Genomic DNA, 16760 nt, shown 5'->3' with positions numbered 1-16760 from the left:
TATCGCATCTTAAAATCTTTATGCCAGACAACCGTGTAAGTGGATCTTCTATTTCAGTTGTGCCTACTTTGAATGCATTCCTTTATCGTCGGAACGGATGGTCGCTGAGTAGAAATCGACGGTGACAATCAAACAAATACGGCTTTCTTCCATGCGTTAATCTAAAAGATTTTATATTCGTCATGCAGTACGGACATGCCAACCTCCCATGTGTGCTCCAACCAGATAACATACCATATGCAAAAAAGTCACTAATTATCCATAGAACAGCAGTCGTCATATTGAAGTTTTGTTTTTTGTGGGCATCATACGTGAGGACACCATCATCCCACAATATTTTTAGTGAATCAATCAATGGCCTTAAATATACATCAAGATTTTAGCCCGGAGACATCAGGCCAGGGATCAATAGAGACAAGAAAAGATTTTGACGCTTCATAAACAAGCTTGGAGGAAGGTTATATGGGGTAACAAATATTGGCCAACACGAGTATGGGGTTGATCTATCCTCAAATGGATTAAATCCATCTATACATAAATCGAGCCTAACATTTCTCACTTTCATTGTAAAGGTCTGATGAGTACGATCAAAGTGCTTCCAAGCTTCCGCGTCAACAGAATGTTTGATCTTGTCTTTATCATATCGAACTTTATTTACATGACATCTCATTAGTGTAGCTATCCTTGAAGACATATACAATCATTGCAATCTAGGTGTGAGAGGGAAGTAGCGGAGCGACTTCTATGATACTTCTTTTGACCTCGTGCTACCATTGCCCTTGTTTTTTGCTTGAATGAAGGATGCCCACATGACAGACATGATCTGCCATTTTCTTGATCTTTGAAATACAACATGCAATGATTTGGACAAGCATCTATCTTTTGATACCCCATACCTAAAGTGTTGACCATAACCTTTGCACGATATAAATTTTGTAGTAATTTCTCATCTTTGGGCAACATATTCTTCATAATAGAGCACAAACGGTCAAAACATGATTAGCTAAAATTATACTCGGACTTCAAATTCATTAGTTGAAGAACTGCAGAGAAGATAGTGTGACTCTCGCAACCATTCCATAGTGGCTCATCAGCATCACTAAGTAAATCATAAAATCTACTAGATGCATCGTTTGTTGTTTCTTCCTCTACCCCAGTTGATACATCACTAGGACCAATAGCAAAACCCAATTCTGGTCCTGGAACATCAAATATCAAATTCACATATGGATTATTGTGCACCACATCCACCCGTGCATCAAAATTGTTCCAAAATTCTTCACAATGAAGTGTCCAATTCTGATAATCACTCACAAAACCCTTCCTGTATAGGTGATGTCTAACAGCATGAGGTTCTACAAATCGATTGTTCTTACACATCGTACAAGGGCACCTGATCCGACCTGTGGGATCCACTGTACTGATACTTTCCATTGCAAATTCAATAAAATTGTCAACACCATCCATATATTCAAGCGATACCTCATTGTCAACTATCCTATGGTACATTCATTCACGATTTGCAGTCATTTTGTCCTATGATGTTACGGATATTATCCTAACCAGTTAAAAGAGAATCATAAGAATGCTATGATGAAGAAAATATCTAATTTATCATGCATTCATGGTGAATGTAATAATTTGATATATCACACACACAGATATATATATATATATATATATATGTGTGTGTGTGTGTGTGTGTGTGCGTGTGTGTGTGTGATGTCATTCAATCACAAGAACTATGATGCATGCATTGATTACTTAATTTTTTCATGTGCAAAACCATTCATTTGAAACATTGATAAATTATCGTTCATTTTCATGTGCAAACTCATTCATAACACGATACATTCATTTAAAGCATGTTTTCATGATATAATTTCACATGAAAGGCATAATCAAATTGAAAATAACTTCATGCAAGCATGGATACAGTCGCATCAAACATTGCAATACATTCAAATCATTCATATCAAAACAATGTCAAGCATGTACTTGCATCAAACACACTCCAATATCCCGCTAACTACTACCATGATTAGCATGGAATCCAAACTCCAAAAATAAAAACACTTATATTTTCATACATTAAAATCATGCTCAATATGATCTCTGAACTCCATCAAAGCAGTCCTAGATATCCACAACTAAGTGAGTATGTGAACAGAAAAGTGTTGCATCTAAGAAATTAAATAACATGTGATGTGCTTGCATCACTTACTCACCACGGGTATTTACCCGATTTGCATTGCTTTTGTCTTTGCATTTTTTCTTATTCTTTTTGTATTGCATTTTTAACCGCATGCGATACTTAGCACTAAGTATCGCGCAATTAGCTCAGCTACGTACCTGCAAAGCACAAATATATAAAACAATACAATACAAAACAATCTACTCACTTGCATCCCGTAAGACAGGGAGACAAGGAGGGGGCTCGGCCCCTCCCTGGCGAAAAAAGAACAGAAAGGGGGTCGAGCCCCTCCCTCGCATCCAGTAAGACAGAGAGACAGGGAGGGGGCTCGGCCCCTCCCTAGCAAAAAAATAACAGGGAGGGGGTCGAGCCCCTCCCTTGCATCCCGTAAGACAGGGAGACAGGGAGGGGGCTAGGCCCCTCCCTGGCCAAAAAAGAACAGGGAGGGAGACGAGCCCCTCCCTCGCATCCCGTAAGACAGGGAGACAGGAAGGGGGCTCAGCCCCTCCCTGGCAAAAATAGAACATGGAGGGGGTCGAGCCCTTCCTTGCCAAAAAAAGAATAGGGAGGGGGGCGAGCCCTTCTCTCGCATCCCGTAAGACCAAGAGACAGGCAGGGGGCTCTGCCCCTCCCTGACGAAAAAAGAAATGGAGGAAAAGAAAGGGGCTCGCCGATCGGCGAAAAAGGAAAGAGAGAGGCGAGTCGGGGTTACCTAAAAGGAGCTGGCGTTGGTGTCGGTAGACTAGAGAGACCGGAGTCGGGAGAGGGAGACTGGGTGAGGTCGGAAGGGGGTTGTCGGATGGGGCTTGCTGGTCGGAAAAATGATGAGAGCAAAAGAGAGGGGAGCGAAGGTGAGAGGGGGACTAAGTCGAAGGGGGAGGTCGACGGACGGCAGGCAATGGACGACGGACAGTGGGCGACCAACGATGGGCGACCAACGAGGGATGAAACAGAAAGGGAAAAAAAGAGGCTCACATTAGGGTTTTATGGGGGAAATTAGCGACAGAAAAAATTTCATCGCTAATCAGCGACGGAAAATTTCTGCTACTGATCCATCGCTAAGTTGCAATGAAGTTTGAGACAGAATTTTTTCGTCATGAATACGTCGCTAATTAGCGATAGATTCGCGACAAAAAAAATTTTGGCGCTAATTCCATAAATAATTTGAATGCTAGCGACGGGTAGTTTTCTCTAGCTAATCTATCGCAAATTTGCGATGGAAAAACTCTGTGACAAATTTTCGTCGCTAATTAGAGTTTTTCTTGTAGAGTATGTTAAACAATTTTCAATTCAGTTATGTTTTGAAGTCCTGTTTGGAATGAATCATCTTTGAAATTCTGCTTTCTTTATTTTAAAATCTATGTGTGTGAGATTGGACTCAGATCCAATAAGACTGGGATTCATTCCTTGATGTTGTATATTTCTTTGTAACCATCCTGAGGTTGCTAACTTAGATCTTTTGCATAATTTTTCGTTGTGTGATCGATTTCACTCTGAAAAGTCATTCATTACAAAAAATTAATTTTTTTTCCTAAATATTTCAAGTTAGAAATTTTGAGGAATTACAGCGTCCCTAGTGCCATCACATAGAATGACGGTCGGTGGTGGCTGCTTGGGACAATGACCATCACTGGCTCTCGTCGGCCTGCGTTGTCTGGCAGGGAAGTGCTGGATGGGCCGGCAACCACAGGGGAGCCATCCTTGTCTTGTGATACTGTTGGGTGTGGAAAACCTAATTGGAGGAAGGGTTGAGACCCACATCTGTTGGTCTCTCACACCATGAAAGACATCAAACCTGACGGCGGGATAGTAGGCAGCATGACGTCATTGCTCACCTAAGCTTCCTCCCTGCTGCACACTAATGAGCATCGATGTTGCACCATCGATCTCTTTTGAGTGGTTCTCGTCTTCCATCAGTTATTTTCTAGTTGTTGCTCAACACTCTCAATTCGTCAATCTATCTCCGTAAATCTATGATTCATCGTGTTTTGACCCTCTTCGAGCCTATGCAATGATTGAACAATTAGTGAGAAATTGTTGTTCATTCGGGAAACCATCACCTCCAACAATGTCAAGCATTCCTTTCATCGATCTTTGCTTTCACTTTCCGACATCGTAAACACGATCAAGACTTTGTCTTTGATACCAATTGATGTAAATGGAGAGAGCTTGATTTACAATAAAATTATGTTACCCTACTCATATGCACAAAAAATGAGAAAAGCTGGAAATAATTGGAAAAATAAGAAATAACTCAATTTAATATTCTCAAATCAACTTCAACTCTCAATTATCTCACACAGAAACCCAATAACAATTATTTATAGCAAAACATTATACCATACCCTACGTTGAATCTTGGATAAGATCCTAATACTAAAACAAAAGTTTAAATCCTAAATACTAACTATGGATCCAATTAGATCCTGTCACTTATGAGCCCTGCTTGTACTTTGATTTGTTGCGACAGAATGACAACTCAATGGTCTTGAGTTGTGTTTGGAGGAGCATTGAATCAGAGGCTACAGTGCTCTATCAACTATCTGCCCCACCACCAGCACTGATAAAATAGTAGAACACCGCCATCGGTGGTGTCCTCCATGTCGCTGTCTCTAGTGCCCTCGTGCCCATTCCCTATGCCATTAACAGAGGGAGAGGGAAAGGGAAAGTTTGTCGCCCTCCCTCCCCCTTCTTCTTCCTTTCTTTTTTTAGTGAACCAGGGGCCGACCGTCGGTGCAGACTTGTCCAACAATTGCTCATTGGTCAAATCTGTCCAGCCGATCATCGAGACCCCTTCTTGCTTGCAACAACTTTTCCTAACACCTCTGACTCACCCAGATACCTTCCACCATCTCTTTGCCTCCCTTCCTCCTCATTTCTAACAGAGCCCAACTGTCCCACCAGGGGACCGTCGTCTGGTGAGCTCGCACCATACGGGACTAACTGACGGGGGCCCACCCAGCCAATGGGAGTGGCATGCGGTGGACCACAGTTCACCGCCTTCACCATCCCTAGGACAACAAGGAGGCAGCATCGTGAGGGCTCCCACCAATAGGCAACCACCATTCGACGAGTTTTCGCCGGATAGGGCAGGTCAGTAGGGAACGCCCCTTCCCGGTGCACCTCTAGTGTCAACAGCGGTGGATGGAAACCATAACCTACCCAACCCATTTCAGGAAACTCTTCCATGGCTTCTTGAAATGGAAAGGGTGTCCCATGAGACAGCAACCTGGAGAACTGATTCTTATACTCGATTTGTCTCTGTAATCGGTTTCCAACCTGTTTCCTATGTACAGGACCTGGTTCTGAAGGTTTTTGGTGTAAATTCAGACCAGTTCTCACCGGTTCTGGACCCTAATGTCCCAGTTCTGGGTACTTTGGGTCTGATCCAAGGTGTCAGACCTTCATAATAGATCCAACCCCTTGATTTTGGTCAAAACTCTCTTTCAAATTAGTTTCAAACCTATGTTTTGAGTCTCACTCCAAAATATCATACCTAAATCTAGTTCTCTTACCCATATGAGCTCTTGAACCCCATTTCTAACTCTTACCCATCCCAGATCCTACAATTCAACTTGACCTAACCTATCCATTTGACCCTAGACCTACCGTAACCCACTTAGGTCCTACTAAGATTAACTTGGATCTGATTGATTCTATTTGGATCCTAGTGCATCTTAAGATGGATCTTCTTAGCTTTATTGATGTTTTACATAATGACCCATTTGGTTACATGCTACACCAGACAGTGGATGGTTGATTTGTCAGATTGTACTTGTTTGGACATTCTTCGGATCGGATCGGATCGCACTAGCACTAGTGGATTTGTGCCTTTCAGAGGTTTCATTAGTCCATTATTTCTTATAGTTAGAGTGCATCTAGAAACGTAAGTAGGATCAAGACTTTAGTGCAAATCTTCTCCAACCCAAAGAGAATGATGAAGGAGCGGAGCGATGTATATCCAAGTCCACTTCATTTATTGGATCATTTGAGATGCATATTATTTAGTTTAGATATTTTTAGTATTCCGGTCATTTTGTAATGGATCTTGGATCCAATATTCGAATTTAATTAGATTATGATAATTGAGATGAATTTTATCTTTTTAGGAGTTTATCGAATTAGGTAGTTTACTTGGGTTAAAATTTGGGAGACCTCATCTATAAAAGGATGAAAGCCCTATGTAGAGTATAGAGTTTAGAGTTGATTTGAGAATATTGAATTGAGTCATTTCTTATTTTCCAGATATTTTTCTGTTATTTTCTATTTTTTCAAGCTTTTCCTCTATATAATCGTAGTTGATAGAATTTTTTTGTAAATCAATCCTTCTCGGTTTATATCATTTGGTATCAGAGTGTTCCCTCATAAATCGAGCCCTCTCCATTTACATCTACTGTACCTGTGTCATTGGATATTCCAGTTCATTTGGGCCTAGCCTTTACTTATGTCTACGGCCTATTTGTATTTAGTGTGTCATTGGATATTCCAGTCCACATGGGCCTAGGCTTTACCTATGTCTACAGCCCATTTGTATTTAGTGTTCTTTATGTGTGCACTTTCTCAAAATGTATTATATGGTGTATGCATATTGTGAGTTTCATGACTATAGCTTAAATCAGATGTGAGGATGGGATTTACAAGCACTTCATGTCACTCACGTCCCTAACCCATTCCAACTGGATATTACATCACATCCATAACCCAGTTTTTTGCAGGTTTTGGAAGGTTTCTGTCTGTAAAATGGACATGAATAGGTCAGGCTAGGTACAAAACCCATATTTTACCTGTCTCAGATATGAAAGCCTGTTGATTTCTGGGAGTGTTCAAATTCTCCCTCATGTCTTCTGATCACCACAGGGAAAATCTCCAAATCACTAGCCTTACATTGGTAGGCCTCTGGTTGGTAATACCCTTGAGCCTCCCCATCCCCCATCCACCGGGAAGTATACACCTTGCTTCGACCATGTGGATGCCTCCTGCAGGTTTCGAACTCGTGACATCTTGTGAGCTTAGTGACATTTACAGGATTCCCCTACCAATTAACGAAGCTTTTGTGGGCAACTAAAATGTTAATTTGACATACATGTTCATGCACTTTCATGTTGTCAAACCAAAGTCACCCTTAGCAAAACTGGTGGCATCCAATTACGCCCAAACTAGGCTGCAGTTGATCCAATAGAAGCACTGATTTGCTTTGATCCTGATACATTTTCATAGAGAGTCTGCTACCAGTAGTCCTCATGTGACATTCTACCTCACCAAGCAATGAAGGAGATAGCCACTAGATTTGCACTAGACCCCTTATTCAAGATAGCACCAAAATACTATTATTAGTAGCAGTAGTCGAGCAGTCATGGGGGGTGGAAGCAGACACAAATTGGGTTGGTAGGATGTGTGGTTAATAAGGTGACCAACCTTATCTTTTGACACCATTGCTGTTTAGCACACCTATCATCTGTCTTCTGACCACAAGACCTTATGCCACAGAAGTCTATCATACAAATTAATTCAACCAATTTGGACATATCCAACCAGGCAATCAATCAACCAGGCATGCAGAAGGACAAACTGTTATTTGTTTTCTCTCTCAACAAATAACTGACTTGTTCCAAGAGAGAGAGAGAGACCAAACCTTCCCAATTTTTCAATTAGTCTACCTTCATGTTTTTATTACAAGTGGTTTTTTCAAGATGTGCTTTTTTCAAGATTGCCAAATTCATAAACTTTGTAGGATTCCATTAGTAACTTGATTTTTTCATATGCAAGCTAGAGTTCCCACTATGGATACTATTGGAAAGCTCGTGGAACATTTTTTCATAAGTTTGTAAAGATTGTTTTGAAGGTAAAGAATTATATATGGACATTAATCTCTCCAGGATTCATTTGTGGTATTAGGTACAGTGGGAACTCTCACCACCAACTAAAATATAAAAGTTTTTTTTGTGCATCACTTGCTTGCGGGTGAGTGCTTCTACTAGTTTATCAGAGTCAGAGTCACCAATGGTGGCTCTTTGATTGGTTGAAAATAACTGAGCTTGGTCATAAAGTGAAATAGCTTCTCACTACTTTTTGAGTTCTAAATGATGATGAATTGCAACCTTCTCAATTTAATTATCTTATGTATGTTTTGGACCAACTTCTACCTTGAATTACATCAAGGATGAGCATGCTTCCAACTTGTTTTAACCTGTAGAAGCCTACGCATTTTATTAGGTATGTAAATGGTTCGGACTGGATACCAGATTCAACTAATCAGATGGTGGCTAAACGGATTCGGACTCTGATAATGAAAAGCATATATCATATCTGGTTTTTTTACGTGTAATTGGACTAAGATATCCATCAAATGCAGATATTGTTGGATTTGGTAGCAAAAAATTAAAACCGTATCTGCATCCGATTATAATCAGATATCATTTTGGCTTAACAAAGCCTACTAAACAGAGCCAGGTTTGATCAGATGTCGAGTAAAATCCAATCCATTGACATCCCTGCATCTTAGGGTAAACGGTCCATTCAAAACAATGGGTATGATCTAGAGTAGGTGATGCGCTTTGATTTCCTGTGTTCAACCATTATTATTGTTTCTTTTTGAGAGAAGTGTTCAACCATATATTATTATATTCGCTAGTATATGTTTTTCTAGAAGCCTTTGAACTCGTGCCTCTACTAGACAACTAAAATGTTTGTTTTTCTTTACAAGATGGATGAAAAGAAAGGTGGCCAACAAATAGACTTCTTCAGAGAATGAGAGTAATAGAATTGGAGAATATGACCACGTAAATTACTGCTGCTAAAATGATAGAACGATTAAATTTTGAGATTCAAATATCATTATTATGGAATAATTGATCTTTAATTAATGCAGGTAAAATGACATAACAAGAAAATACTTTGGTCCTGTTTGTTTTATTCCCATGGAAGTGGAGAGCTTTTCACGGGAAATGGAACAGGTTCCTAAAAACTCTTTCCCGCTCAACTTTCGCATGAAGGCCTTTTTCTATAGAGGTATGAAAGAATTTCCACATGAAAAGAGGAAGGTAGTGGGGGAAACTGGATATACACCATCATGTCACTTGCCTCCATACTGCTTAGATGTTTGTTTCACTCTTAACGAGAGAAAAAAGGAAAGGGACGCCAACTCAACAATTTCCTATGAAAACTACATGTAACAAACACGCTCTAAGTAGAGTAATACCGACATTGTGCATGTTCCATGAGACCATCCATTTCAAAAGCAATCGGTTAAATGATTGCTAGGGTCCCCACAAAAATACTCTCAATCCCATACCTGAATTTAGACTAGCTAACATGGCATTTGGCAGATGTATTAAAAGCCAATTCCATGAAATTGAAATCTAACCATTGAATCCATATTCTAATGAAAAAAAAGCATCTAGTTTCTAACTAATGCCAATATGATTCCCACTTCATGGGATTCACCCACAATCCAAGTCAAGAGCTTTATGTGTTCATATTCTTTACATGTTCTTCAAGGAGAAGCAAAATAAGAGACAATAATCAACTAATCAAAAGAAAAAGCGAATTCCCTCTCCTAGAAAGGTTGAGATGCCAAGAAAGTCATTATTATTTGGTAGGAAAACAACTAAAGTCCACTAAAAGTCCCTATGGGATGTAGTCAACCTGACTTGAATGCTAAGAAGCCTAGCTATTATAAATAGGGCACACCCTTTCATCCATTGCCAACATATCAGGGTACCTTAGTGAAGAAGACCATTACCAATGGCCAACCCAACTGCATTAGTAGCTTCTCTTTCCATTCTTGCCCTCCTCCTAGGGAGCTCATCTGCTCAACTCACCCCTGATTTTTATTGTGAATCTTGCCCTGGTCTCTTTGATGCCATCCAGTCCCAGGTCAAGTTAGCTGTTGCCAGGGAGAAACGAATGGGTGCCTCCGTCCTATTCTTCCATGATTGCTTTGTTAATGTATGTCTCGTAACTTTATCTAATAAGTTTGTGGTTTTGTGCGTGTCAAAGTTTATATATCTAGTAGGGGTGATTTGTGAATGTCACAAGTTCGAAACTCATGGGTGGCGTCCCTTGCCACAAAGTCGAAGCCCTCAAAGGTTTTACCAACCGGTGGCTAGCCAATGTGTGGTGGGTGATTGGGAGGGTGTTTCCCCTGTCCTAGATTACAAGAAAAAAAAAGTGTGGCAAAGTACTTTTTTTAAAAAAAATTATTTAGATACTGTTGACTATGATAGGTAGTTAGGAAACCACTATCGTGTATGAAATTTTTCTAGGGCCAAAATGATGTGATGAATTTGTTTGCCCCACGGTTGGTCTGTCTGGCTTGGGTAGAACATCAAAGGTCTAGAAGCTCCCATTAATGTCACGAGTTCGATCCTCAAGAGGGTGTGCCCATGTCCTTACTAGGAGTGTGATTTTGGGGACCAATTTCACTCCATGGGTTTACCATATAAGGTCTGGCCTAATGTGGCTTCATCCGAGGTGAAGCCTTCAAAAAAAAAGTTTACATATGTATGTATGTGTTCCCTAACATAGATTTGTCCGGTAATCAACCATAGCTAAAGTTGGGTTCACTTTAAGAATTACAAATGATCAATTTTTTAGGGATGTGATGGGTCAGTCCTCCTAGATGACACGCCAACATTCATTGGAGAGAAGAGGGCAGCTCCAAACTTGAATTCAGCTAGAGGTTTTAAGGTCATTGATGCTATCAAGGCTGCAGTGGAGGAGGTATGCCCCGGTGTTGTGTCTTGTGCTGATATAATTGCAGTTGCTACTAGAGACTCTGTGGTTGAGGTGAGTGCATATTATTATCCCTTTTGTTTATTTCTTCTGATTTTTCTTAATCCACATGGACCAAACTAAGCAAATCCCTTTGTTGAATTTGATTTTCTAGGTAGGTAGAGCTGTAACAAGGGTTGCAAACGGGTCGGATTCAGGAAACAAAATTTGCAAATTTTGGCTGTCTCAGATCCGAACAGAGCCAAATCCCCAGTATATTTTGGGATCCCGATCAGTTAGCAACCCTAGCTGTGTAGCATCTCGGCCAAAGGGGTCTTCAGTTCGCACCCCACAAATCTCATCCTTGGCATGCAACAAAAATGAGAATGACTAACCCCAACCACCGGCCATCTTTATTAAAATAATTATTTTAAATATATTTTTGAAGAGAATGTAAGAATATGCCCCCAAATAAAGATGTATTTAGGGGTTTAGCCTTGTAAAGCAAGTGACTAAGCTCATGTATAAAGAAATTAATCCTACTATTGTTGTGAAACAGTTAGGGGGACCCAGCTGGGATGTGAAACTGGGAAGGAGGGATGCCAGGACGGCTAGCCAAGCTGCAGCAAACACCAGCATCCCAACTCCTACCCGCAATCTTGACCAACTTATCTCTAGCTTTCAAGCCCAAGGTCTCTCTGCCCAGGAGATGGTTGCACTGTCAGGTAACAAGCAATACTCTCTCTCTCTCTCTCTCTCTCTCTCTCTCTCTCTCTCTCTCTCTCTATATATATATATATATATATATATATATATATATATATATATATATATATATATATATATATATATACACTGCTCCCAGGCAACCTACTCCCTTTTATTAATCGTTGGATCTTTTGAGATCTAATGGCTGTTATGCATGCAAAAATATGACTTCATGGAGCTACCTTAAATGGTACCTGCATGCTTTTCAAATTTCAAACTGCTACCTTAATGAATCTCTCTATCACACACAAATAGATGCTTGGTTGTGGGTCGTGTTTCTATGCATTCTCTCACAAATAGCTACCATAAATGGTTGTGACCTTGTTTCTATGTATATGATTATCATACCAACATCCATATGGACAATTGATAGATGTATATTTGATGCAGTATCCAGTTATGAATTAATGTTGATATTCTTGAAGATACTGGCCAAACAAAAATAAAGATGTATACATGTTTAAAGACTAAGCAAATGAATGCTCCAAAATATGTCATATCTGAATTGATCTGATTAAGATAAATGAATGTTCCAAAATACGTCATACATAGGTTGATCTGATTAAGCATGAAAAATGGATACAGGTCAAGATAAATGTGCATGTCACATCACTGAACCATTTTCATCTGCATCCCATCTAGGATCTATGATGGATATGGAAGTGGATGATCCTAAACGTATCCATTTTAATTCATTCTCAGCCCTTCTATGAAGACTGATTCATAGGTTACAAGATCCACTTTAACTCATTCTCGCAGGATACATAACCACACACATTGAGGAAGCCTCATCTCATGAACATACATTGAAACCCGATCATGTTGTCACTTATATGATAAGAATGACCTCCCAACCAAAACCAGACATTTTTTCTGCATTAGAGAATCCCATTCTTCAACAACAATGACAATTGCACATGACCCAAGTGGTGACTCACTCGGTTTCTTGAAACTGAGCTGGGCTATGACAATGCTGAACAAAAAAAAAAGAGAGAGAGAAACTAGTACCAGCCAAGAGGATGAGTGAAGCTCTCGTCCAGCAGTAAAGAGAGAGAGCCTCCTTTACTACATTATGTGAACTGAATTTGGATAGGATATTTTCACACTTTTTTTTGCAAATTCAACCTCATGTGTTCAGCATGGTCCATATGCTAAAAAATCAATATTTGGATCATGCTATTTCAATGAAAAAATATAATTTATTGAGGGTTGAATATTTATGAAAATTTTGGATCATTGATTTTGAATCCTTATAAAAACCTATCCACTTATGGAATCAGACGATCCAAGAGCCGAATCTTATGAAATAAAGCACTTAGCTCTCTCTCTCTCTCTCTCTCTCTCTCTCTCTCTCTCTCTCTCTCTCTCTCTTTCTCTCTCTCTCTCTCTCACACTTACTGTGGAAGCAGGGGCTCATACCATTGGCCAGGCAAGATGCACCAACTTCAAGAACCACATATACAATGAGACCAATATAGATGGTTTCTTTGCTAGAACCAGGCAAGCAAACTGCCCAAGAACTACAGGCTCAGGAGACAACAATTCGGCACCTCTTGACATACAGACCCCAACTTTCTTTGACAACTACTACTACAAGAACCTCATTGCGAAGAAAGGCCTTCTTCATTCTGATCAACAATTGTTCAATGGTGGCTCCAGTGACTCCCAAGTTAAGATTTACAGTGAAAATGCTGATGTCTTCAAAAAGGACTTTGTTGCTGCCATGATCAAGATGGGAGACATCAAACCTCTCACTGGCTCCAATGGAGAAATCAGAAAGAACTGCAGGAGGGTGAACTAAGAAGACTTCATTGCTTTCTGTTTGCATTAGAAGGGGCCCCAGTATCGTAATAAAAGTTGGCCCCAATATTCAGTTAAGATGTGGTTTGAGTGTTATCTGTTTGTTTAGTCCTCTTTTGTTGATCTTTGCTTTTTGTGGTATTTTTCCCTTCGAGGTCTTTGCTGATTTGGTTGTGTGCCAACTTTAAATAAATAATAAGATTATATTTATACTATGTTCTGGGCATGCTCTTTTCTTCATCAGCGCGCATTTGCGCTTTTACGAGATTTTTTTTCATTTATTTAGCATAGAGAAACCACGGTTATGGTTTTGGGATACTGATAAATGTGAAGGAAGATCAGGTGCAATGTGATTACACATTTTTAATGTGGTGCTGCACCTAATCACCCTTCATCAGCTGTAGGGCACCACAATTGACAAGTTGGATCCCAAAGATAAAGGGTAACCAGGTGCGGCAGCACACAAAGTGTGCAATCACATTGCACCTGATCCCTCCACGTAACGGGTTAAGAGGCGACCTGAGTGGGTGTTTGTTATCATTGCAAAATTTTACTTTTGCAAGTCAAGCTGACCTTTGAAAAAGATTTTGAAAACAACTCGACTCCTTTTTAAAATGCGAGAAAATTCTGAGGAATGGGACTCATCTGTCGTTACGAGGTTCAACCGTTTCTAGCGTGATAACAAGGGGTAATCGAACCAAGGATCAATCATGTGTTTTGCTTTGCTCAACTGTATAAATCAATATTCTATTCCTAAATGCACAAAGAATCAGGCATGTGCTATAAACTTTAGAAAATACAGATTAAAAACATGATGTATGCTTCGAATATTGAAAAATACTTACAAATGATACTTTGAAAATTGTGAATCACATCGAAAAAATATTTTTGAAGAAAAGAAAAATCGATTTTCGAAAAAAATGAGATCTTTTTGAGAAAATCGATTTCTGAAGGAAACTTTTGGAGATTCTTGAGAAATCAATTTTTCTAAGTGTTGAACTCTTGAATTGCTCAAAAAGATGGGCGTGTAATCCTGTAAAACTATTCATGATGCAATCTAACCTAAATGATGCATGAATGTAATTTGAGAAAATATTTTCAGAAGAATTTTTTAAAATCATTGATAAAAGGATTTTGTGCCTTATAGAATTTAGATGAAATAAACTCAGCACATATTCCTGACTATGGTCACAAATATGCATTGAATATATCTCATTTGATTCTAAAAGAGGAAAATACTTTTAAAACTTTTAAAAATATGCAATGATTTCTGAAGATAGCCTAAGAGTAGGTTGTTTGTAGATTAAAAGATGATGATAAATCTGGATATTGTTCGTATTCTGACTATGGCCACAAATACAAACTCAATCGAGTTTATTAACTTCTTAGAAGCGAGTGTGCATGCCATTCGTGTAGACCATTGTGAATTTGAATATGCATGAATCATCATCCATCACACATTGACATTATTAAATAAATAAACTATATGCAATGCAGCTTTAATCTAAGCAGAAAAGTAAATTCTTATTCCAAATTTTTACAATTTACATCAATAATAAATTGAAATAAAGAAAAAGGAAAAAGCGAATAAAAGAAAAATATAATCCTAAGTGTCCTTGTAAAACTAGCAAACTTATTAGTGAAAATATGTCTGCTTTTCAGGATTTATCCAACAATATTTGAAATTAAGAGATTTATCCAGATATAAGCCTTTTTTCATATTTTTCTAAAATAAACATAATAAAGGATGATAAAGAATTAAAAAAATAATAAAAACAAATAACTTTGAAATTCAAAATTTTGAGAAAATGGCCAAAATACTCTTGAAAATTCACCTTTATTGTAAAACAGGGTTAAAATCAGGGTTTTTCAGAAAATACTTTTGTAAAAAGCTTAATCCAAGGATCAAAGGAATTCAAAACAACACCAAATCGAGTGAAGAGCAATCTAGCATGATTATGAACATGATCAAACCCTAAAAATATAAAACTTTTCATAAAAAATTTAAATTTTGCTCGTGTTTCAGTTGAATCAAGACTCTACAGGCATCCCGTTTTTATGAAATAAGTAAACAATGCATCAAATGAGTTCTAAAGTCTATTAAAATCGACATGGACACTTTTAATAATCCTAAAATTAAAATACAGTCAAAAAATATATTTTCTAGTATTATTTTGATGTGAAAATTGAATAAAAACATAAAAATATGCCATTTTCGCCCTCGGGCACGTACCTGTCACATGGTAGACCTTAATCGGGTATTAAATAGTAATGAAAACTGTAAAATTTCATATAGAGAAACTAGACAAATAAAAAAAACAATCCCTTTTACAGATCAGAAAAAGCATCTCCGGTTAGGGAGATATCGTTCCGGCAATATACGCTTGATTTCGGTGAATGCGTAACGGCTTCATAAAAAATAGTTCTGATTTTGGTTCAAATAAAAATAGCAAATAGAGTTCAAAATTTACAAAAATTACACTGATAAAACTAAACTTATTGCTGAATTCATGGCTTTTTACAGATCAGAAAAACGATCTCTGGTTAGGGAGATATAATCTATCCAAGTTACCCCAAGGCTAAAACGATGCATAACAGTCTCTGAGAAATAGATTCTGATTTCTGGTAAAATAAAAATAGCAGATGACCATGAAAAAATCTAAAAATTTCACATAATATACTAGACATCCTGATGAACCCATTGATTTTTATGGATCATCAATCAAATCTCTAATGAAGGAGATATCACATCGATAAACTATCCTCGATTCCACATAGCGTTTTCATGGTGCAGAAATCAGAGTTCGGTTTCTGATTTTTTTAGCAGGGTTATAGAACCCAAAATAATCCAAAATTTTTATGGAAAGTCATTGACACATATATGATTCAACCCTAAAAAAATAAGATTTTATTGACAGGAAATACATATAAAATAATGTTGTTCCTACGTGGCCAGAATCAAAATACGTGTATTACTGATAGAGCATGAATAACCCTAATCTAAACATGAAAAATAATAAAGAAAAACTAGTTAATAAAATAACTAATTTTGATTTTATGCTTGAATAAGTAATACAAACATGAGCATGATAAAAAAATCAGGAAAAACACGGTTGGAATTTGATTTAGCCATTAAAAGAGGGATTTGGCCTATTGAATAGTCGAATCTCAATCATTTTCGAGCATTTAATATAATAAGCATATTACCAATGATTTCAATGGATCAAAACGTGGAAATTGGCATGGATATTCAGTAGATCACGTTCTTGAATTGTTTTCATGGTTG

General features: G+C 38.3%; 1 protein-coding gene across 1 annotated transcript; it reads left to right on the top strand.

Annotated features, from left to right (window-relative positions):
• The first annotated feature begins 9937 nt into the window (after positions 1-9937).
• LOC149818555 (peroxidase 4-like) lies at positions 9938-13731 on the top strand. The gene is made up of 4 exons (XM_089985005.1): positions 9938-10141; positions 10790-10981; positions 11466-11631; positions 13084-13731. Exons 1-4 carry the CDS (start codon positions 9938-9940, stop codon positions 13473-13475), a joined length of 954 nt encoding a protein of 317 aa, XP_089841131.1. The 3' UTR covers positions 13476-13731.
• Positions 13732-16760: the final 3029 nt, after the last annotated feature.

This window comes from Nuphar pumila, chromosome 13 (assembly GCF_984573655.1).
Source record: "Nuphar pumila chromosome 13, dmNupPumi1.hap1.1, whole genome shotgun sequence".
NCBI classification, from domain to species: domain Eukaryota; kingdom Viridiplantae; phylum Streptophyta; class Magnoliopsida; order Nymphaeales; family Nymphaeaceae; genus Nuphar; species Nuphar pumila.
The sequence above is the reverse complement of the archived record's forward strand: the minus strand, read 5'-3'. Positions and strand labels throughout refer to the sequence as shown.